At 40.2% G+C, this 26,925-nt stretch overlaps 3 protein-coding genes across 4 annotated transcripts in view; 2 read left to right on the top strand and 1 right to left on the bottom strand.

Annotated features, from left to right (window-relative positions):
• Positions 1 to 13,540, bottom strand: part of TMCC1 (transmembrane and coiled-coil domain family 1) — a 245,733-nt gene extending 232,193 nt beyond the window's left edge. For both annotated transcript variants that reach the window (XM_058725899.1, XM_058725900.1), the window contains exon 1: positions 13,396 to 13,540. The gene's annotated coding sequence lies outside the window, so the exon portion shown is untranslated. The remainder of the gene's footprint in view (positions 1 to 13,395) is intronic.
• LOC131508585 (uncharacterized) lies at positions 12,367 to 13,831 on the top strand. Its single transcript, XM_058723569.1, has 3 exons — positions 12,367 to 12,376; positions 12,906 to 13,062; positions 13,216 to 13,831. The coding sequence occupies exons 1-3, from the start codon at positions 12,367 to 12,369 to the stop codon at positions 13,829 to 13,831; spliced, it is 783 nt and encodes a 260-aa protein (XP_058579552.1).
• Positions 12,400 to 26,925, top strand: part of TRH (thyrotropin releasing hormone) — a 71,173-nt gene continuing 56,647 nt past the window's right edge. Inside the window, exon 1 of the mRNA XM_058725907.1 lies at positions 12,400 to 12,607. The gene's annotated coding sequence lies outside the window, so the exon portion shown is untranslated. The remainder of the gene's footprint in view (positions 12,608 to 26,925) is intronic.

The following is a 26,925-nucleotide window of genomic DNA, read 5'->3' as shown; positions in this document are numbered from 1 at the left end:
CTTAGAGCAAAAACCTTGGAATTGTTCTTAACTCCTTCCTTTCTATCAGTAAAACATCCAATCTATCAGTAAAACTAGTTGACTCTACTTGAAAATCAGACCATGTGTCATCACATACACTGCCACCCCACAATGCAAACTGGCGTCTTCTCTCATTTGAATTATAGCAGTATTCTCCTAACTGGTGTTCCTTTACCCTTGCCCAATCATTCACCACCAGCCTATTACCAATACAGCAGCCAGAGGCATGATGTTAAAATAGAAATTGGATCATGTCGAACCACTACCCAAAACCCTCCAAAGATTTCCAATTTCACTTAGCATGAAAGCTAAAGACCTACAAAGGACCAACAGCACCAGCAGTAGCTGGGAGCTTGTTAGAAATGATCCCCACCATGGGTAGCCTGGGTAGGTCAGTCAGTTAAGCATCCAACCTCAGCTCAGGTCATGATCTCACAGCTTGTGAGTTCGAGCCCTGCATGGGGCTCTGTGTTGATAGCTCAGAGACTGGGGCCTGCTTTAGATTCTGTGTCTCCCTCTCTCTCTGCCCCTCCCCCCACTTGAGCATGCTCTCTCTCTCTCAAAAATAAACATAAAAAAAAAGAAATGAACCCCACTTCAAACCTACAAAATTAGAAACTGAATTTTAACAAAAACAACCTACATAAGCCATATGCACAGTAAAGTCTGAAACGTATTTCTCTAAGGCACCACAAGATAAGCATCTACCCTCCCCAATTCTAACCATTTCCCAGGCAAGCTTCAGTCTCAGGACCTTTGCACTTGTCATCTGCTATGTCTAGAATGCTCTTCTCTCATTTATCTGCATGACTTGCTGTTTCACATCTTTCAAACCTTTACTCAAATGTTCCCTTCTCTGTGAGTCATTTGCGACCACTCAATCCTTCCCCTTGATATGCCCTATTCCTCTCTCTTGCTTGTACTTTTCTCATTAGAACTTGTCATTAGAAGTTACTTATCTTGTTTATTCTATCTCCCCATATAAAACGCAAAAGAAGCTCTATGAAAGCAGACATTGTTTTTCTTCCCCAGTACCCAGAATCCAGTAAGCCCTCAACAAATATTTTAAATGCATAAAACAATAAAACAAATGAGATTTCTCTTCAAAACACTATCCAATAGATTCTGTAAAGTGGTTTCTTACCGTACAAACTGACATTTTCTTAGCATCACATTCAACAAATCCACTTTTTAAAATACACTTAGCACCAAGGAGCCTTGGGTGGCTCAGTCGGTTAAGCATCCGACTTCAACTCAGGTCATAATCTCATGGTACATGAGCTCAAGCCCCTTATCGGGTTCTGCGCTGTCCGTAGAGAGCCTGCTTGGGATTTTTCTATCTGCCCCTGTCCCACTCACGTGCTCTAAATAAATAAATAAATAAATAAATAATCTTTTAGAAAAATAAAAAATAAAATCTACTTAGCACCTACCATGTAATTAGTCACTATAAACACTACTGTTCATACATTAAGTATGGAGATTTAAAATATCCGATTCATGACAGAGCTATACCATCAAAAAAGTCTGCAGAAATAAAAACTGCATCTTTGAGTGAAGAGAACAAGTATGTCTACAGCTCTCTGCAACACAGTAACAAGACTTTACACTGGTAAAATAGTCTTCCACACAAATTTTCTCACCTGTCCCTCAACAATCCCATGAGGCTTGTGTAAAGCAAGTAATGATAAGCTCACTTTAGAGATGAGAAAACAAATATACTCTCACTCAAAGCATGGCAGTAACAATGTCAAAACTGGGACTGAAGTCTCTCAGTTTTCTGATATCACACCTCCCCTTGCAACTGATATTGAAGCAGACTACAAAACCATACAGCCATATATTATGCTGAAGATACTAAGCTTTCCCAGTGTATTTGCAGAATGAGAACAAACTCAGTTCATCAGAATCACAATCTCAACTTGAGGAATAAGAATTCGAATGGATTCCTATTACTTATAAGTCTAACCCAGAGTCCAATGACATTCAGGAAGAATATAAGAAATGAGCTGCTATATCACACATCAAGGAAGTTCTTATTAAGTTATGACAATTGCTTTAAAAAAAGAGAATGGGAGAAAGAAAGATGTAACAAGTGAATGAATGAGAACAAAGTTCTATAGAGGAAAGAGTCAATGTTAAGTCATTATTGTCTGAGTGCCTAAGTGATGCAGTTTTGCAATAAAAGGAAAAACACATAACTCCTCAAAATCCCAACACAATAGCTTTCCTTTCTTTGCATAGATGAGGATGAAAGTGTTTCCCAAAAAGTTATTTTTAAAAAAGATAAAGAAACAGAAAATCCACATGAATAGAGATCCAACCTGGAAGGATGGAGACTGTGTCTTCTGTATCTTGTGATTAAGAGTAGCTGCTCACCAAGTGTCAGCATCTGAAGACTGTGCTAACTGTGGGTGTGTCCTCAAGAGAATAATACCTGCTGGGACAGAGGAGCAAGAGAAGGAGAAATACTACTAAATGCAAATGACTGGCTGGCAAACAGTTACCAGTTGTCAGTCTAAAAAAATTTTTTAAGTTGGTATTAGTAACATTAAAAGATCACACGGTGGTAATACAAGTGGCCAAGCCCAGGTGGCACTGGGATTATCAAGGACAGCTGCAATCAAAGGTACACTTCAGCAGGTAATCCAGCTCTCTGATTAATATTAAATAAGCAGTATAGTAAAACAAGATATAAAAATCTATTTCATGCTTTTTATAGCAAGATGACGGTCATATAATACAACCAAACCAACACAGAAAACTATTAGGTAATTTAGCAAACATACCAGGCACTCTGGTGCCTTATAAAACAAATATTATAGAGATGTCTATGTCAGAAAGAAATACAAAAAAAAAAATAATAATAATAATAATAAGATGCAAAAAATACATAGGTAGGTCTGGCAGAAAAACAAAGTTAATGTGGAAAACAAGAGACAAAGTTAATTTAACACATAGTGTGGCTTTATGTACCCTTTAGACAGCTTACAGAATTAGGAATCTTTTATTTTGGCAGCAAATTAAGACAGTATTTCTTGATACCTGCCATGTCACTGCATTTCTACCAAGCTACAAATTATAGTATAGTAGGCTGAAACGAAATACACTTTATGGGATTAACAGTAGATAACCCAATGCAGAAGAAAAGATTTGGGAACGTAAAGACATAATAATAGAAATTATCCAAAATGAAACCCAGAATATAAGGAAACTGGGGAAAAAAAGGACACAGCATCGATGAGCTATGGGACAAACTCAAGGAATCTAATAATCTAATAATAATATATGTGTAATTAGAATCTTGGTGGGGGAAGATTTGAAAAAATAATACCTAAAATTTTCTAAATTTGACGAAAATTATAAACCTACAGATCCAAAAGCTCAAGAAACATGAAGAAATGTAAAACTCTGCCAAATCAGTTTCCTTAAAACCAGAGATAAGGGAAAAAAATCTTAAAAGCAGCCAGAGGAATACAGAATGGAGAAAAATATCTGCAAATCATATACTTAATAAGTAATCAATATCAAGAATATACAAAGGATGCCCACAACTCAACAAGCGCGCGCACGCACACACCCACCCACCCAATTCAGGGGTGCCTGGGTGGCTTAGTCGGTTGAGTGACCAACTTCGGCTCAGGTCATGATCTCGCGGTTTGTGGGTTCGAGCCCCACGTCGGGCTCTGTGTTGACAGCTCAGAGCCTGGAGCCTGTTTCAGATTCTGTGTCTCCTTCTCTCTCTGCCCCTCCCCCACTCATGCTCTGTCTCAGAAATAAACGTAAAAAAATTTAAAATATATATTGTAATTAAAAAAAAAAATTTTCAAAAATAGACAAAGGACCTGAATAGACATTTTTACAAAGAAGATATATAAATGGACAATCAGCACATGAAAATGTTCAACATAACTTATTATTAAGGAAATGCAAATCAAAACCACAATGAGATACCACCTCATGCTCATTAGGATGGCCACTATAAAAACCACTCACACACACACACACACACACACACACACACACACACACACAACTTGAGACACCTGGGTGGCTCAGCTGGTTAAGCATCCAACTCTTGATCTCGGCTTAGGTCTTGATTTCAAGGACCTGAATTCAGACCTGTGTTGGGCTTCATGCTGGGCATCGAGCCTACTTTAAAATTAATTCATTTATTCATTATTAAAAATGCTAGCAAGAATATGGAAAAACTGGGACACCTGATGCACTGTTGGTGGGAATGTAAAACAATACACTGTGATGGCAGTTCCTCAAAATTTAAACATATAATTATAATATGATCCAGCAATTCCACTTCTGGGTACATACCCAAAAGAACTAAAAGCAAGATCGCAAACAGGTATTTGTACACTCATGTTCACAGCAGCTCTATTCATAATAGCTAATGTGGAAACAACCCAAGTTTCTACTGACAGAAAAATGGATGGTGAAATGTCATCTATTCATACAATGGAATATTCAGCCTTAAAAAGGAAAGAAATTCTGACACATATTACAACATGGATGAACACTCATAACATTATGCTAAATGAAATAACCCAGTCACAAAAAGATAAACACTGTATGATTCCACTTCTATGAAGTACCCAAAGCAGTCAAAATCACAGACAGAAAATAGAATGGTGGTTACCAGGGACCTGGAATGGAGAGTTATTTATTTTATTTTTATTTTTATTTTTAATGTTTGTTTATTCTTGAGACAGAGAGAGACAGACAGAACGTGAGCAGGGAAAGGGCAGAGAGAGAGGAAGTCACAGAATCCGAAGCAGGCTCCAGGCTCTGAGCTGTTAGCACAGAGCCCGATGTGGGACTCGAACTCACAAACTGAGATCATGACCTGAGTTGAAGTCAGATGCTTAACCGATTGAGCCACCCAGGCGCCTGAGAGTTATTTTTTAATAGGTACAGTTTCAGTTCTGCAACATGAAGACTCCTGGAGAAAGACGGTTTGGATGGTTGTACAAATGATATGAATGTACTTAATACCACTGAACAGTACCCTCAAAAATGGTTAACATGGTAAATTTTATGTTACCTGTATTACACCAGAAATTTTAAAAACTGAAAGAAAAATAAACTGTAGCCAAAAGAAGACAACCACATATTATGCACAGAGGCATAAAGAATGATAGCTAACTTCTCACTGCAAACAATGTGGGCCAGATGACAGTAAGACATCTTTAAAATAGTTAAAGAAAAATACTGTCAACCCAGAATTCTATATGTAGTGAAAATAGCTTCTATAAATCAAGGCAAATTAAAGACTTCTTCAGACATACAAAAGCTAAAAAATTCATCACCAGCAAAGCTGCACTACAAGAAATGCTAAAGAAGTCCTTCATTCAGAGGGAAATGTACACTAGAAATCTGGAACTACACAAAAAAATAAAGAACATTAGAAATGGTAAACAGAATATAGATACAGTACTTATAAAGTACTTGATTAATAGAACTAATTTCCTAACACAACATCCCTGTAGAGAAAGTCAATATTATCTTTTCTACAACAAATTGTCCCAAGGCACAAGTTATTTGTCCAGTATTAGTGACTTTCTAGACAAGGGAAATTAAAATATTCTTGGTTCCAGCCCAGTGTTCTATTACACAAACTTTTGAAGGGCTTGCCTATAAAGACACTCTTGGGATAAAGTATGATAATGGTTAATATATAATTTATCTATATTCCATTGTCTTCACGGAACCTCAAAGTCACCGAGAAGCTTACAAAGCCAATGTTCCTTGCTTTCAGGAAGTATGAAAAACATTAGACTTCAATGAATTGGTCAGGCTACCCTAAACTGGCAAAAGAACACTTCTGCCAAGTCTTCCTGAGGAAAATGAATTTATCAAAGCAAAGGTGTTGAAGCAGTAACTGCAAAACAAAGCATCAGGGTTGGGTGCTAAAATAGGAAAAAGAAAACACTAATATTTAATGCCACTCTAATATAGTCTAAACCTCAGAGGGAATGTGGTTAATAAAAATAAAACCTCTATAATACCACTGATGCCAAATAGATTACAGAATGGGAATCCTGCCTACTATCCCTCTGAATATATAATGCTAAAAACAATTCATACACTCAAGAGATTCCTTTAGACCACAAGCAGATCTTATTATCCAGCTTCACAATGAACGACTACTTGCTACTCAGAAATATAACTAAATGGTACACAACATAAATCAGGATGTTCCTCTAACAGAATTCTAGGGAAGGCTACCCACTGTTGCCCCAATGGGACCAAAATCTTTATTCTGTAAAGACAACAGGAAAATTATGTGATTTCACTATTCACTGATGAATACCATGCCAAGAGAAAGTAGCACTGTAAGCACTTTACACCAAATGAGCCATTGGGTAACTTTCCCTTTAATATGAAAATAAAATTTATCAAAAGAAATGCATTAGTTAAAACATGTTCAAACAAAAACTTACACATGAATGTTCAGAGCAACATTATTCATAACAGCCAAAAAGTGAAAACAAGTCAAATGTCCATCAACTGATAAATGAAAATGTGTTATGTCCATAAAATGGATTATTCACCCACAAAAAAGGAATTAAGTACTGAAATATGCTACAACATGGATAAATATTAAAAACATTATTAAATAAGAGAAACCAAAAACAAAAGACCATACATTATATAATTCCACTTAAATTAAATATACAAAACAGGCAAACCTATAGGGACAAAAATCAGTCTAGGGATTGCCAGGGGATGGGAAGAGGAACTGCTTAATGAATATGAGGTTTCTTTTTGGGTTAATGAAACTGTTCTGGAATTAGATAGTAGTGGTAGTTGTACAACATAGTGAATGTACTTAAAAGCCTCTGAACTGTACATTTCAAATGGTTAAAATGATGAATTCTGTGTTATATGACTTTTAGCTCAATAGGAAAAAAAAGTTTGAGTGTTGGTTGTCTAGTACTTGTATCTCCCACTACTTAACAAAATGCTGTGTTCATAAAAATCATTCAAAAATACTTCTTTAAATTTAAAATATTGACATTCTGGAAAAGGCAAAACTGTAGAGACAATAAACAGATCAATGGTTGCCCAGGGGCTGGTATCAGGGGAGTTGAATAGGTGATGGATAAATTTTTTAGAGCACTGAAACTATTCTATAGGATACTGTAATGGTTAACATAAGAGATTAAAAGTTTGTCAAAACCCATTCTGTGTCACAGCACAGAGAATAAGCCTTAATGTGTGCAAATTTTAAAATAATCCCGTAAGAGGTAAAGGGATCTCAGCATAGAATGCAGAATGTGACAAAACAATCTAAATCTATTATAGGGGTGCCTGGGTGGTTCAGTGGGTTAAGCGTCTAACTTTGTTTTGGCTCAGATCATGATCTAGCAGTTGGGAGGTTCAAGCCCCGCATCAGGCTGAGCTGTTAGCACTGAGAGCCTGCAGCACTGAGATTGTGTCTCCCTCTCTCTCTGCCTCTCTCTCTCTCTCTCTCTCAACAATAAACATTAAAAAAAAAATTCAAATAAACATGAAACAACCTCCCAAAGTAGGTGGAGGAATAAGGTGCTGACCAAGTAATGCTGGAAATGAGTGGAGTCTATAAGACTAAAGGCAAAAGGAACTATCCATAAGCACTGTGCTCTAGTTAATAAAGTTATTTCCCACAGGTATACGTATTAAAAAAATTCTGAAACCACTTCAAATGTATACTGGAATTGAAGAATTAAGTAAATGGATAGTGGAGGTTAGAATGATCCATGTGGTAAGGAATTAGAATTGGAAACACCTGTATGAATTCATGTTCAGCTTAATATAGAGACAAATGGTTACATATAGAAATACTTATAGATGTGTATATTAACAGCTTAATTTATACACATGAATCGCCTTTCTCTGTCATTCAGATGGCCTAGAAGCAACAATACTCAAGTAGCTACTAGCACATCTCGCACTCAAATCTTAGTTTCTAATACCATTTCCCCATAAAAGGAACTAGGGCTCCTCGGAAAATTGGCTGACTATAGGAACTAGAACATGATATATAAAAGAGGAGTCTGAAGCATTTTTTGTTGCCAGAAAGAAAGTGCTCCTTCACACATAATCATGTGAGTACATCAAAGGGAAGGGATACAGAAGTCAAGTGAAAGAGTTCCCAATGCCCAAAGCTCAAACAACAGAAGCAACAAAATTTATGTAGATACTCCACCCTTGAGGTGGAGTGTAACTCATCACTCATTAAGTATAGGCTACACATAGTAACTTTCTTCCAGAATATGGATAGAAAGAGAAGAACAAAAAGGTTAACTTTATAGTTGAGAAAACAAACACTACCTCAAGCTGGGTGATCAAAGTTAACATCAACACCAGCAAGTGATATCACTAGTACGTACTTCTGGCTTGTGATGAGAATGACACTTTACCTCTGTGGTCTTTCCAAAATCACAGTACATTAGTCTAACCACTAGAAAAGCATCACACAAATTCCAACTGAAGGAGAGTCTACAAAAATACCTAATCCGTTATCTTCAAAATTGCCAAGGTCATTAAAAACAAGGAAAGTCTGAGAAATCATCAGAACCAAGAGGAGCTAAAGAGACAAGACTATTAAATGTAACATGGCATCCTGAATGGGATCCTAGAACAAAAAAAGGAATATTAAAAGAAAAACTGTAGAACTTAGTAATAATGGATCAATAATGGTTCATTACCTGTGACAAATGTAGCACACTAATATGTTAATAATAAGGGAAACTAGACAGACAGGAACTCTCTGTACTATCTTCACAATAATGAAGTAAATATAACACTTCTAAAAAAAAGTTTATTTTAAAAGGTTTTTTTGCGTGTGTTTTTTTTTTGGTTTTTTTTTTTTTTTTTTTGAGAGAAAGTGCAAGCGGGGGAAGGGCAAAGAGAGAGGGAGACACAGAATATGAAGCAGGCTCCAGGCTCTGAACTGACAGCACAGAGCACAACATGGGGCTCAAACTCACAAACCATGAGATCCTGACCTGAGCTGACGTCAGACACTTATGATCTACTGCACGCCTGAAATTTTCCTCAGTGCATCAGGACACAAAAGATACATGAAACAAGGTGCTGGCCTTGAAGAAGCTTATTGTCTCACTGTGAAGTAAGAAAAATGCTTGTGAACAAGTATAAATTTTAAAAAATATTAAATTGAGAAGTGTAGCTAAAAGTATATTAGGAATATAGAGAAGGTCTAGAATTATGAAGGTAGACTTCATCAAGGAGATGAAAGATGAGTTTGTACCTTAAAATGTAATTCAGGGTACCAAAGTAAAAATAAACAACAATAAACTGGTGTACTCATAAGAACAACAAGAGGGTAAAGAAATTAAAAAAATATTAGAAGAAATGAAAGACATGAAGTTTAGCCCTGAAAAGTAAAGACCTGAATGGGAGACAACAGCAGTGTTCAAATACTTTGAGTCATGTGGCAGAACAGAGTTACAACATACAGCCATTTAACTTACTAGCTGACCTCTGGTAAAATGTGACCAACGCTCAAGGACATAGAGAGTGACAGCTGTTTGGTAAAGCCACAACAGGAAATGCCAATTTGGAAAGACAGGAAGCAGGTGGCCAAGTTCTTCTCTGCAACTTTTCAAAGGACAGTGTGCATGTGAGCCCACTGAAGCAAAAATTTTAAATCTGGCAAACATTTATTGACCACTTACCATGTGCCAGGTGCTTCTATATATATTATCTCATTTAATATTCACAACACATTTATAAACATTAATATAAGAGGCTTAATGTAAAAATACAATAAAATAAACTCTGCAAGGAAGCAGAAACACATTAAAATTTGCCACCATCTACCACTCTCTGATAGGGATTTGACAGCTGTTTTAAAAAGCAAAACTATTTGAAGGCCTGGATATCTACATAATAATTTCCTCTTGCACCTTCCTTCAGTAATGCACAGTGGCTCTCAGTTTGCAAAGTGCCCAAGAATTATATATTGCTATATACACAAAAACATGTATACAATACTTTTTAAGCAATTTACGGGATTTTCAAATATAGTTTTCATTTTATGTGATTTTTGTTTCAAGTCCTGGCTTTAGAACTGATCCCTGGGAATGAGGTGCAACCCACTGTAGGCTTACGCCATAGTCACTGTAAGGCAGCATCAGGGAAAAAAGGTAGAAAGCGTGAATCCTATTACAACATGAAGAACATTCTAACAATTAGAACTATCCAAAAATGGCATAGGCTATCTCAAAGTAATGAATTTACAATCATCAAAGGTTTCAAACAGAAGCTGAAAAACCACTGAGAACATTTTAGAAGAGAGCAACTGGATAGGAAGTTAAGATCTCTTCCAAGTCTTAGATTCTATTATGGGTAGACTTTTAAAACCTGACAGAATAGGGCAACCAACTTAAAAACAAAATGAGCAGAGTCACAAAGGCAAGAATGACATGGTATGTGAAGTTCAATGCTGGGGAACATAGGACCAGTTCATTTCCACTTGCAGATCTTTGTACTTGCTGTTTCATTTGCCAGTAAAATTCTTCCATCTTTTAGGCCACAAATGAAATATCTACTCCTTAGTGAGGCCTCCCCACCAACCCACCAGTCACTCACTTGTCACATCTTGTCTTATCTTCTTCATAGCTGATATCAGGAATCAGCAAACTTTTTCTATAAAGGGCCACACTAGAGCCTACAGGCCAATATCCAGCTTGTCCTATGTTTTAATATGACCTCCCCCCCCAAAAAAATGAAAAAGAATATTTTGTGACATGGGAAAATTACATGAAATTCAAATTTCAATGTACAAAGTTGTTTGGGTTTTTTTGTTTATTTGAGAGAGAGAGAGAGAGAGAGAATGTGCATGCATGGGTGAGGGAGGGGCAGAAAAGAGAGGGAGAGAAAGAGAATCCCAAGCAGGTTCCACATTGTCAGCTCAGAATCCTACTCAGGGCTCAATCCCAGGAACCATGAGATCCTGACCTGAGCCAAAATCACTAGTGGAAAGCTTAACCGACTGAGCCACCAAGGCACTCCTACCAAGTTTAATTAGAACACAGAAACACTTGTTTATGTACTGTCTGTGGCTACTTTGCACTACAACAACAGAGTTGAGTAGTTGCAACAAAAAGGGTATGGCCCATAAAGCCTAAAATACTTTCCGGTCTTTAACAGAAAAAGTTTGCTAACTGCTGATTTACAGCATTACCCAAAATTATCCTGTCTACTTGTTTGTTATCCTCATTCTCACACAAACCAAAAAAAGCCCAATAACAAGGACTTTGTCTATTTTGTTCCCCACCATTGCCCAGTACTTAGAAAAACTTCTGGAACAAAATAAGGACTCAATAAATATTCTATGAAGAAATAAATCATAAATGTGATTTTGAGGAATTCATAAATGTGATTTTGAGGAATTTAAACTTAAGCCCTTAGCCATTATAGGTTTTGTGCATATATGACTCTCGCAGAAAAGGGGAAATATTCCAGTGGAGAGAAGGAACAAACACTTAAAGAAATGGTGGTCACCAACTAGTCCAGGTCATTGGGTTTCTTCATCAAATTGTACAGGTTTTTTTGTGCTTATAAAAGATTCCCTCAACTACTGGAAGGTGTAACAACATTCTGTCAGCGGACTGCACCTCTGTTTACCTTAAGATGCAAATCCTCTGAGAAATCTAATTTCCTATACATAGTATACAACATCCACACTATGCCAAATCTTAATGTTCATAATTATAACAGATCTCAATCACGTGCTAATGACATTCTAATATCTAAATTCTTCCTACGCTGATCAGCAATCTATTCTGTAAGCAACTGAAAACTCTTTAGAAATTAAAAGGTTACCACCCACAGACCAGAAGCAGCTTTTTAATCTTTCTATACTAGCCAGAGAGTGGGTGTGTGATTTCAAAAAAAAAAAAAAAAGAAAAATACAAGCCAATTCTGTTGGTAGAGGACAAGGTATTGGTACGTTAAAATCCCACCTAAAAGCATCGTGTGTTACAGGACACTAGTAAAACTACCACCTACTCGCAATTCTGGTCTCACTGTTTTAATCTACAAATGGAGGAAAACAACATACCTACCCCTGCAGGAATCTTGTCATTAACATTTTCATAAGGTTCTTTCCTCCAGGCTTTGCAACAATTTCTATACACAGGTACTTCAAAGACAAGGATTCGGTTTAACGAATCTCTCCCAAAATTTAAGATACTGGTCAAAAGACGTAAACATATCAAAGTTTGGTTGTAAAGCAGCTACATGCTTTTTAAGCCCTGGATTTTTATTTTTATTTTTATTTTTTAGAATTAACTAATTTAGGAATTCAGACCTTTCCTAGAGATGCCTATGAGTATGTCAGACTTATAGCAACCATTTTGGATTAGACTGTGTGTTCTTCCTTTCTTCTGTGACAAGTCAGGATGAAAAGGCAGACTTGCAAAAGCAGTGACTAGAATCTACCAGGACTCGTGGATGGTGTCATCAAAGAAAAGGGAGAAATCAGCCAACAGCTCAAGTGGGCTGCTTCAAGAAACTCAGCTGCAGATTCACCTGGGAGAGCCTCATCATCAATGTTGTTAAGGTAGGAACCAAACCAACAATTGGACCAACACTACACACACCTTTGCTTAAAATGAAAAAAGCAGGGGTTTGCAAGCTATAAACGGATATCTGCCCTTTAGGGAAGGTGCAACTCACTGAGCCCCCTTTTCTCTTCCTAAATGGATTAATAAAAGGCACTCCGAGGCCAAGCCCAGCCAGCCTAGTCTCACGGCCCACCTTGCAGCACCTATTCTCCCTTTCCCAGTACAGCGGGCTCCTCCCCCCTCCCCCAAACGACAAGTTCAAAATCAAAACAAAAGGTGCAAAACTGGTTTCAGGTGGCAACAGCTGGGCCCCAGTGGCCAACTTCTGGGGACACCGGGACGAGCGAGGGCTCATAGGACCCCAGACCCCCACCAGAGTCTACTCCCAAACAGTCCCTCAGGCCTCGGCCCAACTCCTCACACTCTCCTCCCTCCCCTTGGCCCTGGAAAGGTGGGGGCTGGAAAGGGGGGAGGGGGCTGGAAAGGGGAGCGAAGAGAGGGGGTGGGGAGGGAAGCCCCAGGGTCGAAGTGACAGCGGAACGAGCTGGGAAGGAAAAAGGCCCGGCGGGATGCTGGAGGACGAGTCTTAGGCCCGGAGCTCCAGCCCCGAACGGAGGCGACCGAGGGTCCGAGCCGCGCCAGGCCGCGAGCGGGAGGCCGGGCCCGCGTCGGCCGCGCCTCTGGGCCACGCTCCCCTCACGACTCTCCACACCCGCGGCGGAAGGGCCGTGAGGGGCCGCGGCCGCCGCCGCCGCCAGCGTCCGGGGCGGGAGCACTCACTCACCGGTGCGGAGGGGAGGGGCAGCCGGCGTCTCCGCCAGCGCCGTGGCTCAAGCTCAAGCGCCGGCTCCTGCCGCTGCGGCCGCCTCGCTCGGTCCATCCCCCCCAACCACCCCCCTCCCGGCCCTCCCCCCGCGCCGCCTCAGCCGCCGCAGCCGCCGCTGCAGCCGCCACAGCCTCCTCAGCCCCGGCGCGGGAGCGCGAACCGGCGCGAGGGGGCGAGAGCGCGCGCGCCCGCCGCCACCGCCCACAACCTCCGCCCCCAGCTGGCCGCGCAAGCGCGAGGCGGCGACGGGCGCGCGCACGCTGCAAGGGGCGGGGACGGCCCCCGGAAGGCGCGGCCCCGCCCTCCCACCCACGCGGTTGCTGGGCGGGAGAGCAGAACCTTGGCAGGTGATCCTGTGCTGGTCCGGATGGGTTCCTCCGGGTGTAAGGTCTAGAAACTAAGGCCCTCTGGTCTGACCCCTTTTTCTAGGGAGCGAGGGCCCAGAGCTACACAGGCTTGAGCAGACTTACAGCCGCCGTGCCGGATCACACACCTGTTCTTCCTACCTTGATTGAAATGCCTTCCTCCCTTCTCCGATCTAGCAGGTTTTCGTCCGCTGCTGGGAAAAAGACCGAGACTGTTAATATTTGCCGTCTGGTAATACCACTGAAGGGACCACAAGCAGCCATCAGCCTATGCCTTTATTATTCCATTTTTCTAATTCATTTATTTGTTCATCACTTATGTATTGAGGCTTCCGTGTGGTAGGCCCTGTTCCACTTGCAGGGGGTACATTATGGAAATAAAAGAGTCCCTAGCCACACGAAATTAGGTCTGGTGAAGAAGGACAACGTTAAAGGGAGAATCACAAAACGTTACAATTTGTAATTAGTAAGATCTCTTCCGGGAGGTACGTGGTGTTAAGAAAACCTGGGAGGGTGGGGTAGGAATTCAGTCAAGGATATGCAGGCTGGAATCCAAAGGCTGACTTGAAAGGAATTAACAAGGTACAACACGTGAGAACTTGGCATGGCCAGAATGGTGTGCTGAAAGACCGCTGAATGTGGAGTTGAGCGCGGAAAGATGTATACAATAATTGGGGCAAGGATTTGAGAATCTGGGGAAGCCATTGAGGATTTTTCATCATTTCTATTTTAAAATCATCACTTCTGGAGGGGGCTCAGAGTTGGGACAGAGGGGCCAGTTAGGCTGCTGTAACAGTCAAGGCAAGGTAAACTGGTGGTGGTAGAGAAGAGCACCTCCTAGGCACAGGGCTTGATGATAGTTTGGATGAAGAATGAAGGCCAGAGAGGTGGCAAGTTTATCTTAGATGGGGGGATGCATTTATAGATCTCAGGAGCACTGAAGGAGGCCCCAGAGGAAACTAAAAATGGATTATAAACATGAAAGCTAAAACTACAAGTAAATTTCTAGAAGAAAACAAAAAAAAATCTTTAGTGGTCTCAAGATAGGCAAAGATTTCTTAGGGCACAAAAAGAAATAGTTCGTAATTTGAACTTCATCAAATTAAAAAATCTTTATTCTTTGAAAGACACCATTAAGAAAATGAAAAGGCAAGCGACAGATGGGAGGGAGAATTTGCAATACAATATATCTGACAATAGACTTGTATCCAGAATAAAGAACTCTTATAACTGAGTAATAAAAAGACAATAAACAACCCAATTAAACAATAAGCAAAGGTTTTAGTAAACATTTCACCAAAGGAAAAAAAACAATAAACGACAAAAAGATGCTCCACATCTTTATTCATCCAGGAATTTGCTAATTAAAACCACCATGATCTCCCACTACACTCTCATTAGAATAGCTAGAATTAAAAAGTCTGATGACCCAGCAATCCCACTCCTACACATTTCTTTAAATGTACTTAAGCTCCAAATAAAGACAACAAGGCCATACTTCCCCCTAACATGCTACAACTAACCTGCATACAACTGAAAACATATATCTTTCCCTAAAAGAGAATACAAAGTCCTTAGGTGCTGTTCCCTTTCCACTTTTGACATCCTGTAACTTAATACTGCAATATAGAGTTAACTATTGTTAATACATCTCCATTGTGTAGTAGCAATTACATTTCCCCCTTGGTAATCAGGATCAGTCACCCTGGCCAATACAGGAACTCCCTTCTTACATTAATTTCTCGTGTAAAACAGTAACTGGAAGCCTGTATCTCCCACTCTGCTTCACTCATTTTGCCCATCCTGCCCCCCACCCTTCTCTCTTGCAACCACCAGTTTGTTCTCCATATTTATGGGTCTGTTTCTTTTTTGTTCATTCATTTTTTATTTTGTCTAGATGCCACATATAAGTGAAATCATATATCTGTCTTTCTCTGTGTGATTTATTTCATTTATATAAGAAACTTCCTTCTGGCTCTCCTGGGTGGCTCAATAGGTTTAGCGTGTGACTCTTGATTTCAGCTTAAGTCATGATCTCATGGTTTGTGGGTTGGAGCCTTGTTGGGCTCTGCGCTTACAGCTGACAGAAAGGGATTCTCTTTCTCCCTTTCTCTCTTACCCTCTTTCTCTCTCTCTCTCTCAAAAATAAAATAAGTAAACATTAAAAAAAAACCAAAACCCTCCCTTCTTTGCCTGTTGATTCAGAGGCATGAGATACCCAAAGTGACCAGGTGACAATCTCTACTTCCAGTTCAAAAGAATCATTGTTAGCAGCACTACCAAATTGTGGAAAGAGCCCAAATGTCTTTCGACTGATAAATGGATAAAGATGTGAGGTATGGAATATTACTCAGCAATCAAAAAAAAAAATGAAATCTTGCCATTTGCAAGAACGTGGATGGAACTATAGTGTAATATGCTAAGCAAAATAAGTCAATCAAAGAAAGATAAATATATGACCTCACTCAAGTGGAATTTAAGTAATAAAACAGATGGATATAGGGGAAGGGAAGGAGAAATAAGATAAAAACAAAGAGGGAGGCAACCCATAAAAGACTCTTAAATACAGAGAACAAACTGAGGGTTGCTGGAGGGGTGTTGGTTGGGGGAATGGGCTAAATGGGTGATGGACATTAAGAAGGGCACTTGTCAGGGTGAGCACTGGGTGTTATATGTAAGTGATGAGTCACTAAATTCTCCTAAAACCATTATTACACCATATGTTAACTAACTTGGATGTAAATAAAATGCAAAAAATAAAATAAAATTCTTTTGAAAAGTGAAAAAAAAAGAAAAAGAAAAAGAATCATTGTTGGGTCTTCTGGTGGAAACATTCTTCCCTTTGGAGCCAAGACCTCCAGACCAACAGAGCTTCTGGCCATTTCTCCTTCAAGGCAAAATGAGGAAGCAGGTGCACTGCTCGAAGTCTGCCAACCAGGAGGCTTTTCCTTCACTATTATTCTTCAAGATTATCCCAGAAAAGAGCTATAGTACTATAGCAGTCCATTTTCACCCAGTGCCTGCATATTGTGCAGAACCTTTGTACACAAGGCTATAAACCAAGACTACCCTTTCTCTTCCCCAGTCAACTGGTCATAGGGATGCCCCAATGGTTTGTATCTGTGGGCTGAGAAAGAAAAGATACTGTAGCAAGAGACCAAGGACATTTGGGCCACTTCTTCATACAATGTACTCATACCTTCAGTAACCATACCATTTGTGATTGCCATTTATGCACAGCTTTATAATTTGGTGAGTCAGATAATACCTAGTTCATGATGGGCAGCTCAGATCACATGGTAACTTGATGGCCATGGTCAAGCATTCAGTCTGTTCTAGGGCTCATTAGTAAGCCAAAAACTATTTCTCAAAAGGAGAGTAGTTATATGTAGACAATGGCAGTGTTTTGCTCCAAAACCCTAAGGTTCTGCACTGTAATTCACGGGGCCTGCCAGACTCTAACCAGCGTTTCTATTACCCACTTGCAGAATGAGGCTCTGAGTTTGGTTTTCAGAAATCTTGGCACTAAGGGTTTATTTCGAGGCAGATTCAGAAGCTTTCAAGTCATCTATGCATAGTTTGAGCTCAACCTTTTCTTTCCCCACTTTCTTCAGTACAGTTAGGAGCAACCAGCCAATCCCATTATATTCCTAATTTGACTACAATATTCTAAGGTGGAAAATACATGGCCACTAACCACCTCACTTGACATAGGTATTTGATTAGGAGTACCCAATGCCTCATCATGCCATGGACTACCAGTACCCTCTTTACCACTGGAAATAGTCATTAGGGCCTTTAAATCTAACCAGGTTAGGGATGCCTGGGTGTCTCAGTCCGGTTAAACGACCAACTCTTGATTTTGGCTCAGGTCACCATCTCACAGTTCATGGGTTTGAGCCCCACATGGGGCTCTGTGCTGACAGCACGGAGCCTGTTTGAGGTTCTCTCTCTTCCTGTCTCTCTCTGCCCCTACCCTGCTTGCAATGTCTCTATTCTCTCAAATAAATAAATAAATAAATAAACAAACAAACAAACAAACAAACATTTAAATCTAACCAGGTTAGAGAACCAATCCAGAAAACTCATTCTTAAGATTCTGTTCATTTAGAACCACTTTCAATACCAAAATCTGTATCCGTCAGGGTTCAGAGAAGCAGGACAAGTAGAAGACAAGAAATAAGAGATTTATTTCAAGAAATTGATTTATGCAATTGGGGGTGGGGAAAAGGGCTATTTAAGCACATTTAAAATTCATAGGGCAGGCTATCAGGAAGGGCCGACTGGAACTTTCAGGCTAAGACAGAAACTGTTGTCCCAAGGCAATATATCTTCTTCAGGAGAAACTCATCTCTGTTTTTAATGACTTCTCATGATTGAATCAGGCCAAACCAAATTATCTAGGATAATCTCCCTTTCTTAAAGTCCACTGATTAAGGATTTTAACTATCTATACAAAAATGCCTTCATAGCAACACTTAGATTACTGTTGACTAGTGTAAAATAACTGGAGACTAGAGTAAAGCCAAATGGACACTTCAAAAAGACTATCATATAACCAAGAGAAATGAAAACATATACCCACACCAAGAATATTTATAGCAGCTCTACTCGCAGTATCAAAACACTGGAAACAACTCAAATACCCATCAACAGGTAAATGGATGAACAAATTTGGTATATCTATAAGATGGAATACTACTCAGCAGTTAAAAGGGATGAATTACCAATACACCCGACTATGTAGATGAATCCTGAAAACATTATACTGAGCAACAGAAGCTGAAGACAATAGAATACATATTGTATAACTCCACATAAAATTCTAGAAAATGCAAACTAATCTATAGCGAGAGCACTATAGACCTGGGGAACTTTCCCGGGTCCAGATATGGAGAAAGAGAGATGAGGGGTGAATGAGTACAAAGAAACTTTTGGAGGTGATCAGAATAATCTGAATCTTGATTATGGCAGTGGTTTCATGGGTATATACTTAGGTCAAAGTTCATCTGATTGTGTACTATAAACAATTGCAGTTTATTGTATGTATAGTATGTCTTAATAAAATTGTGATCAAAAAGAATTCATTAAGGGAGCCTGTCTGGCTCAGTCAATAGAGCACGGGACTCTTGATCTCCAGGTTATAAGTTTGAGCCCCAAACTTGGAGTGTAGAGATTACTTAAAAAACAAAATCTTTAAAAAAAAATCATTTGATATAATTCATAGCAGATTAGAAACAGCAGAACAGAAGATTAGTTAACTAAAAGATACAATCAAAAGAATACAGGTTAAAGCACAGAAAAGGAAAAGGAGGGAAAACACAGAAAAAAACATCAGAGATACATGGGACACAGTGAAAAATAGTGCTGCAGAATACTGTATAAAATGGGAAGAAATATTGGTGTGCTCCTATTGAAAACGTTATACAAATTATTCTGCTCTTGGTGAGGTAATATCTAACATTCAAACACTTACCCAATTACTTTTCACAGTGCGGAAATTGGAATATTATCCATTTGGCAACATTTGGTAACATCATGGAAGAGTATTTATGCAAAATCAAATAACACCAAAAAAACATGGCACATTACTCAGGGGATGAATACAAAACCCATTTATTAAAATGTTAGCAGGTGTTATAAAAGATATACTTGGGGATAAGGTGAGAAGTGCTAAACATTAACTCATTATTTTAGGTTCAATACCTAATGTATGTAACACAGATAATAATTATGGTTCAACTTGTAGATTTCTAAACTCAAATATTTTCCTTTAAAGATTTTATTTATTTATTTTGAAATGTCTATTTATTTTGAGACAGAGAGGGAGAGCAGGGGAGGGGCAGAGAGAGAGGGGAACACAGGATCAAAAGCAGCCTCCACACTGATAGCAGAGAGAGCCTGATGCAGGATTGGAACTCATGAACCATGAGATCATGACCCAAGCCAAAGTTGGACGCTTAACTGACTGAGCCACCCAAGCACTCCTAAAGATTTTATTTTAAGTAATCTCTACACCAACCATGGGACTTGAACTTACAACACGGATATCAAGAATCTCATGTTCCACCGACTGAGCCAGCCAAGCACCCCCACATTAAATTTTTAATAAAATACTTACAAACACTGAACTTGACAAAAATCATTTGAGAAACAAGAAATATGACAATGATGCAACTATATGGGGAAAATGTAGCATTGTAATAGTTCTTTGAAAAAAATGATACACCGTTTTATATATTTTTTAAGCATTCTTTAAACTTCATTGTGAACAGTGCAGTCAAACTCTCCTTTGACATTACTGAATTTAAAAATATCTTCCAAAAACTATATGACTGCTTTTCAGTTTCAGTTAAACACGTGGGTATATTGAAAAACATTGAATATAAATGTGAAACCACTGTTAAATATATGATGGGGAAATTGAATTGATACTATCATGCCAGTAAAAACTCAGTTACAAACAGTGTGCAATGATCTTTTTTATGATGATATTAATAAAGAACACAGGTCCTGAAATACCAGCTGATGTTCTGCTTTCAAACATATCCTTGTCTAAATTTGTTAGCTTAGTACTGACTTGGTATGATGCTTTAGGTAAAATGAATGGTTTAAATAAAATGATACAGAAAATTCAATGCACAAAAAACATAATTTTGGATGCACATAATGCTCTGAAAAACCTGAAAGGGATTAAGAAGTTCTTCAAAGAAAAACTAAATGAGAATGCTTACAAAAAAAATAGATTATTTAAAAAACAGATTATTGGGGCACCAGGGTGGCTCAGTTGGTTAGGGTGTGACTTCGGCTCAGGTCATGATCTCACAGTTCGTGAGTTTGAGCCCCGTGTCGGGCTCTGTGCTGGCAGCGCAGAGCCTGGAGCCCGCTTCAGATTCTGTGTCTCCCTCTCTCTGTCTGCCCCTCCCCTGCTTGTGCTCTCTCTCTCTCTCTCTCTCTCTCTCTCTCTCTCTATCAAAAACAAATAAATAAACATTTTTAAAAAAGCAAAAACAAAAAATAGACCATTGGTGCACCTGGGTGGCCCAGTCAGTTAAGCGTCCAACTCTTGATTTCAGCTCAGGTCATGATCTTGTGGTTTGTGAATTCAAGCCCCACATTGGGCTCTGCACTGAGAGTACAGAGCCTGCTTCATATCCTCTGTCTCCCTCTCTCTCTGCCCCTCCCTCACTGGCACTCTCTCTCTTTCTCTCAAAAAAAAAAAAAATTCAAAAAATAGATTATTATTGGGGTGCCTGGGTGGTTCAGTTGGTTTAGTGTCTGACTCGGCTAGGGTCATGACCTCGCAGTTCAGTTTGTGAGTTCAAGCCCCACATGGAGCTCTGTGCTCACAGTTCAAAGCCTGGAGTCTGCTTGGGATTCTGTGTCTCCCTCACTCTCTGCCCCTCCCCAGCTCATGCTCTGTCTCTCTCCCTCTCTCAAAAATAAATAAAACATTAAAAAATTAGAAATGTCTTTCTCTTAAAAAAAATAGGTGATTGATTTTTAAAATAAGTTGCAGAGCCTCTTGACATTGGTTTCAATCTCTTCAATATAGAAAATACTAGAAAAAGGAGATTTCAGTTGCAAATCCTTCAAGCTACCTATGATCCAAACCCAAATTTTCTTTTTTTTTTTTTTTTTTTTTTTTAATTTTTTTTTCAACGTTTTTTATTTATTTTTGGGACAGAGAGAGACAGAGCATGAACGGGGGAGGGGCAGAGAGAGAGGGAGACACAGAATCGGAAACAGGCTCCAGGCTCCGAGCCATCAGCCCAGAGCCTGACGCGGGGCTCGAACTCACGGACCGCGAGATCGTGACCTGGCTGAAGTCGGACGCTTAACCGACTGCGCCACCCAGGTGCCCCCCAAACCCAAATTTTCAAATAAATTTCTTTTTGGGGCCCTGGGTGGCCCAGTTAGTTAAGCATCTGACTTCGGCTCAGGTCATGATCTCACGGCTTGTGAGTTCAAGCCCTACATCTGGCTCTGTGCTGACAGCTCAGAGCCTGGAGCCTCTTCAGATTCTGTGTCTTTCTCTCTCTCTCTGCCTCTTCCCCACTCACACTCTGTCTGTCAAAAATAAATAAACGTTAAAAAAATTAAAATAAATTCCTTTTTTATCCTGCATTTGAAACTGCAATGTCATTTTTAAAATAAAAATGTATGCTACTGAACGAAAATAATGACCTTGTTCAGTCTTTAATCTAAATCCTTAATATTCATGTGATCCTTGGACCAGCAGAATCAGCACCACCTGGGGGATTGTTAAAAATGCAGAACCTTAGGGGCGCCTGGGTGGCTCAGTTGGTTAAGCGGCTGACTTCGGCTCAGGTCATGATCTCGTGGTCTGTGAGTTCAAGCCCCGCATCAGGCTCTGTGCTGACAGCTCAGAGCCTGGAGCCTGTTTCAGATTCTGTGTCTCCCTCTCTCTGACCCTCCCCCGTTCATGATCTGTCTCTCTTTGTCTCAAAAATAAATAAATGTTAAAAAAAATTAAAAAAAAAAAAAGCAGAACCTTAGCCCTATTCCAGATCAGCTTAGTCAAAGTCTTTATTTTAGGCAATCTGGCGATCTGAACTAAGCACTGGACTAAGTGACATGTAATTTGAAGAATGGCAGTGAGCATGAATTGCAACAACTGTTAAAAATTGATAGTTAAGGGGCGCCTGGGTGGCGCAGTCGGTTAAGCGTCCGACTTCAGCCAGGTCACGATCTCGCGGTCCGTGAGTTCGAGCCCCGCGTCAGGCTCTGGGCTGATGGCTCGGAGCCTGGAGCCTGTTTCCGATTCTGTGTCTCCCTCTCTCTCTGCCCCTCCCCCGTTCATGCTCTGTCTCTCTCTGTCCCAAAAATAAATAAAAAATGTTGGAAAAAAAAAAAAAAATTAAAAAAAAAAAAAAAATTGATAGTTAAAATTAACTAATGGATATTAGTTAGCGATAGTATTGATAGGAAATGAATGCAGAGGAACTGAAAACCTGAAGTTGTTTGGTAAAATTCTGCGTAACTTCCGTTGAAGTATTGCAGTATCTTTGTAGCAATAACATCACATTTCCAAAGATGCCTCCATATGTGTCTTTCAGGATGTGTTTAACTCTGCTAATGTAGGTAACAAGTAAAGAATGTATCTTCACAAAATTAAAACTTAGTAAAAACTAGTTAAGGTCTAGAGTGATCAAAAAGGCTGTCACATCTAGTGTCCATGATACATAAAGAGAGAGAGAGAGAAAATAAAGATTGAAATTGTCATAAGAAATTTCATTTCCATGAAAGCAGGCTAAGTCACTGTTTTATGGCAAATTGTCATATGCTAGTAACTCTGAATTTCTAATTCTTGTGTGAGTTTCTCTCTCTTACCTCAGGATCTCTGATTGTGCTGTTTCCTGTGCCCAGTACACCTTCTCTCAGAATCTGCTGACTTCTCATGTCACAGCTAAAATGTCATTTCCTTAGAGAGAACTTCTCTGACCCCACAGACAAGGTCAGATTCTCCCAACACACACCAGGGAAAGCATCCTGAACTTCCCCTTTATTAGCCCGACATACACGTAATTTCCCTTAAACACCTGCTCTCCTCTCTGGACTGTGACTTCCACGATGCAGGGACTTTGCCTCTATTGTTCTGAACCCACTGACCTTCCACGTATCTCTTTAGGTTCTCAATAAATGTTTATTGGATTAGTAAATGACGGAAGGGCAACTCTATTAATATTAAATGAAATATGGCCCTGCCTTATATTTGTACAACCCTTTACTCTATTTAGCACATTTATTCCTGTCGCCCTAACTTGAGCCTCCAAAGACCCAGATCTACCCAGTTAGCCTCTCAGCCCTTAAAATGTATAGGAGATCTCCTACTTCTTAGATATGAACTTAGACGGAGATGGAGTGCCCGCCTCCAGTTTTAACTGCCACTTCAGACCCATGTCTCGGGCAAGGTATCTCGCATCTCTGTGCCCCAGCACCTTTATCTATACTTAACCCAGAGGTATACTCTGAGCAGTAGATGAACATACACATGTAAAGCTCTTGGAACACCACCTGGCACCTAACAGTTAACTATTGTTACAGGAGTACCATGAAGATCAAGAGTATTGGGGCCAATATATTATGTTGAATGAAAAAGCAGCCAGACACAAAAGTGCACATACTGTATGATTCCATTACATGAAGTTCAAGGACAGGCAAAACTACCTAAGATGATAGAGATGGGTCACAATGGGGGGTGGTGCAGCATATTGACTAGGAAGGGGTACATAGCAGTCTTCTTGGATGCTTATAATGTTCTGGATCTGGATCTGAATGGTGGTTATACAAGTGTGTGTGTGTGGAAATGTATTCTTTAAAAAAAATTGTTTTTGTTAATGTTTTATTTATTTTTGAGAGACAGAGAGAGACAGAGCATGAGCAGGGGAGGGGCAGAGAGGGAGGGAGAGACAGAATCCGAAGTAGGCTCCAGGCTCTGAGCTATCAGTACAGAGCCCAATGCAGGGCTTGAACCCATAAACCGTGAGATCATGACCTGAGCTCAAGTGGGACGTTTAACCGACTGAGCCACGTCAGGGGCCCCTGTAGAAATGTATTCTTAAGATTCTTTATGTAACTTATACCTCATTTTAAGATTTAGGCAGAAGTAAGGGATTGTGACCAATCTCCTTTCATCTTGGCATGGAGGGCTTCCCCTAGCCTCTTCTCTGTCTCCCACCCATAACTTAAGAGGTGAGACTCAATGGGTTTTAATCCCTTTCCCTTTCTTTCTTTCTTTCTTTCTTTCTTTCTTTCTTTCTTTCTTTCTTTCTTTCTTTTTATTTTTTAAAAGTTTATTTATCTATTGTGTGAAGGAGAGCCCATGAGCAGGGGAGGGGCAGAAAGAGAATCCCACGCAGGCTCTGCACCATTATCCCAGAGCCCAATGCAGGGATCAAATTCACAAGCCATGAGTTCATGACCTGAGCTGAAATCAAGAGTCAGACGCTCAACTGACTGAGGCTCCCAGGCACCACTCCCCTGTTTCTTTCTGTTGATAATAAACCATATATTCCTTCCACTGACCTGGCCTTAATCCTGAGGGGGTAGGAGAATGCCACATTCCAAGAGCCTAGCAGGTAAGGTAGAGATGAGTACCAATGGTTCTATCAACAGTGTGAAAACCATGGCCCTCCCTGGGACTCAGACAGAGCCAGTGGGACAAGTCCTTGGTGCCAACTCCCATGGTCTTCATTCCATCCAAGCAGAGCCAATAATACATTTAGTTCCAGGGGAATGGAACTCTGACAGCTTTCCTACTGGGGTCTTATGATTGGAATTGCTAGTGGTTGGGATCTGAACCCAAATGAGTTGGGATCTCATTTCGTTGGGAGATCCCAAACAAAATGGTCTATTTTAGTTTCAAATCATTAAAATCCAAAACATACAGGCTTCACAAAATCACAGCAACTTATTAGGAGGATGCTGGTGTGTTTATAGAACGTATCCATGGAAAAGGCAGGGTCTCAGGGGTGCCTGGGTGGTTCAGTTGGTTGAGTGACCTACTTGATTTTAGCTCCAGTCACAATCCCAAGGTCATAGGGATGCACAGCCTGCTTGGGATCCTCTCTCTCTCTCCCTCTTCTCTCTCCAGATCATGTGCTGTCTTTCTCTCTAACTGAAAGAAAAAAAAAAAAAAAGGAAAGAAAAGAGCCTCAGAGACACCTGGATCCTAGAGTAGGTTCTTCCTCTATGCTTCTCTTAGCTTTATTCTATCAGACCAGCTTTCTCCTCATGATGGAGAATGTGGCTGCCATCAGTTTCTGAGCCCCACACATCATAACCTCACACTAGAAAGCCTAGATCATGCTTACCATAAATCCAGTCCAGAAAAATCTTAAGGTAAGGTTCTTATTGGCCCATTTTGAGTCCAGTGCCCACCCCTAGACCAATCACACGTGGCCATGAGGGTGGGACATTGTGACTGGCAAGACCCAGCAGAACCACATGATGGTTAGAAAGTAGAAACGAACAGATCTTCCAAGGAAGGTATTGTCTTTAGAAGAAGAAGGGGTACTGAGCAGGGCAGACAACACAATAGGTGTCATAACGGTGGAGTAGAAAGGAACACAACTAAATCCATGAGGCCTGGCCTGTTTACTCCCCTAATTATGCATAACCTTCTCAGTACCTATTGTGCAGAATCCAGACATGAGGCCAGCAGGGCATCCAGTTGGCCCAGCAAATAGAGGAGGCACCAAAGAAACATCCGTCCTCTCAAGGCAGGACACTCAGCTCTACCAAGGTGCAAGAAAGCAGTAAATCCCTTTCCCTCTCTGGGCCTCAGTGTCTACTGTAAAAAGGGAGTGATTGAGCTAGCAGATCAGAGAGACAGCAGAATCCCTGAAGGCCAAACAGGCTGAATTTATTTATTTGTTTGTTTGTTTATAAGGTTTACTTATTTATTTTGAGGGAGAGAGAACACGAAGGAAGGGCAGAGAGAGAAGGAGAGAGAGAATCCCAAGCAGGCTCCTTGGTGTCACTGCGGAGCCCAACACAGGGCTCAATCTCATGACAGTGAGATCATGACCTGAGCTGAAATCAAGAGTCAGACACTTAACTAACTAAGCTACCCAGGTGACCCTAAACAGTCTGAATTTAAATCTCAGTTCAACCCTTAGCAGCTGGGTGCTCTTAGGGATTTTTTTTGTTGTTGTTGTTGTTGTTACTTTTTATTTTGAAAACAACCTCAAAATTACAGAACATTTGCAAGAATAATCAAAGACTACTGCTTACCCTTAGCCGCGATCTGTCTTTCTGAACCACGTGAAAATACCTTGCACACACCATGTCCATTTACTCTTCACAGTTCACGGTTTCCTAAGAACAGGGATTTTCTCTTATGTAACCACAATATAGTTACAGAATTCAGTAAATTTAACATTGATACAATACAGAGCCTGAGCGGGGGAGGGGCAGAGAGAGCTGCACAGAATCTGAAGCAGGCTCCAGGCTCTGAGCTGTCAGCACAGAGCCCAACTCAAGTTTCGAAACCATGAAACGCAAGATCATGACCTGAGTTGAAGCCGGACGTTTAACCGACTCAGCCACCCAGGTGCCCCCTGATGCAATACTTCTTAAACAACAGCCCATAATCCAA

This window comes from Neofelis nebulosa, chromosome 4 (assembly GCF_028018385.1).
Source record: "Neofelis nebulosa isolate mNeoNeb1 chromosome 4, mNeoNeb1.pri, whole genome shotgun sequence".
NCBI classification, from domain to species: Eukaryota; Metazoa; Chordata; class Mammalia; order Carnivora; family Felidae; genus Neofelis; species Neofelis nebulosa.
Note: the sequence above shows the minus strand (reverse complement) of the source record. Positions and strands in the feature narration are given on the sequence as shown.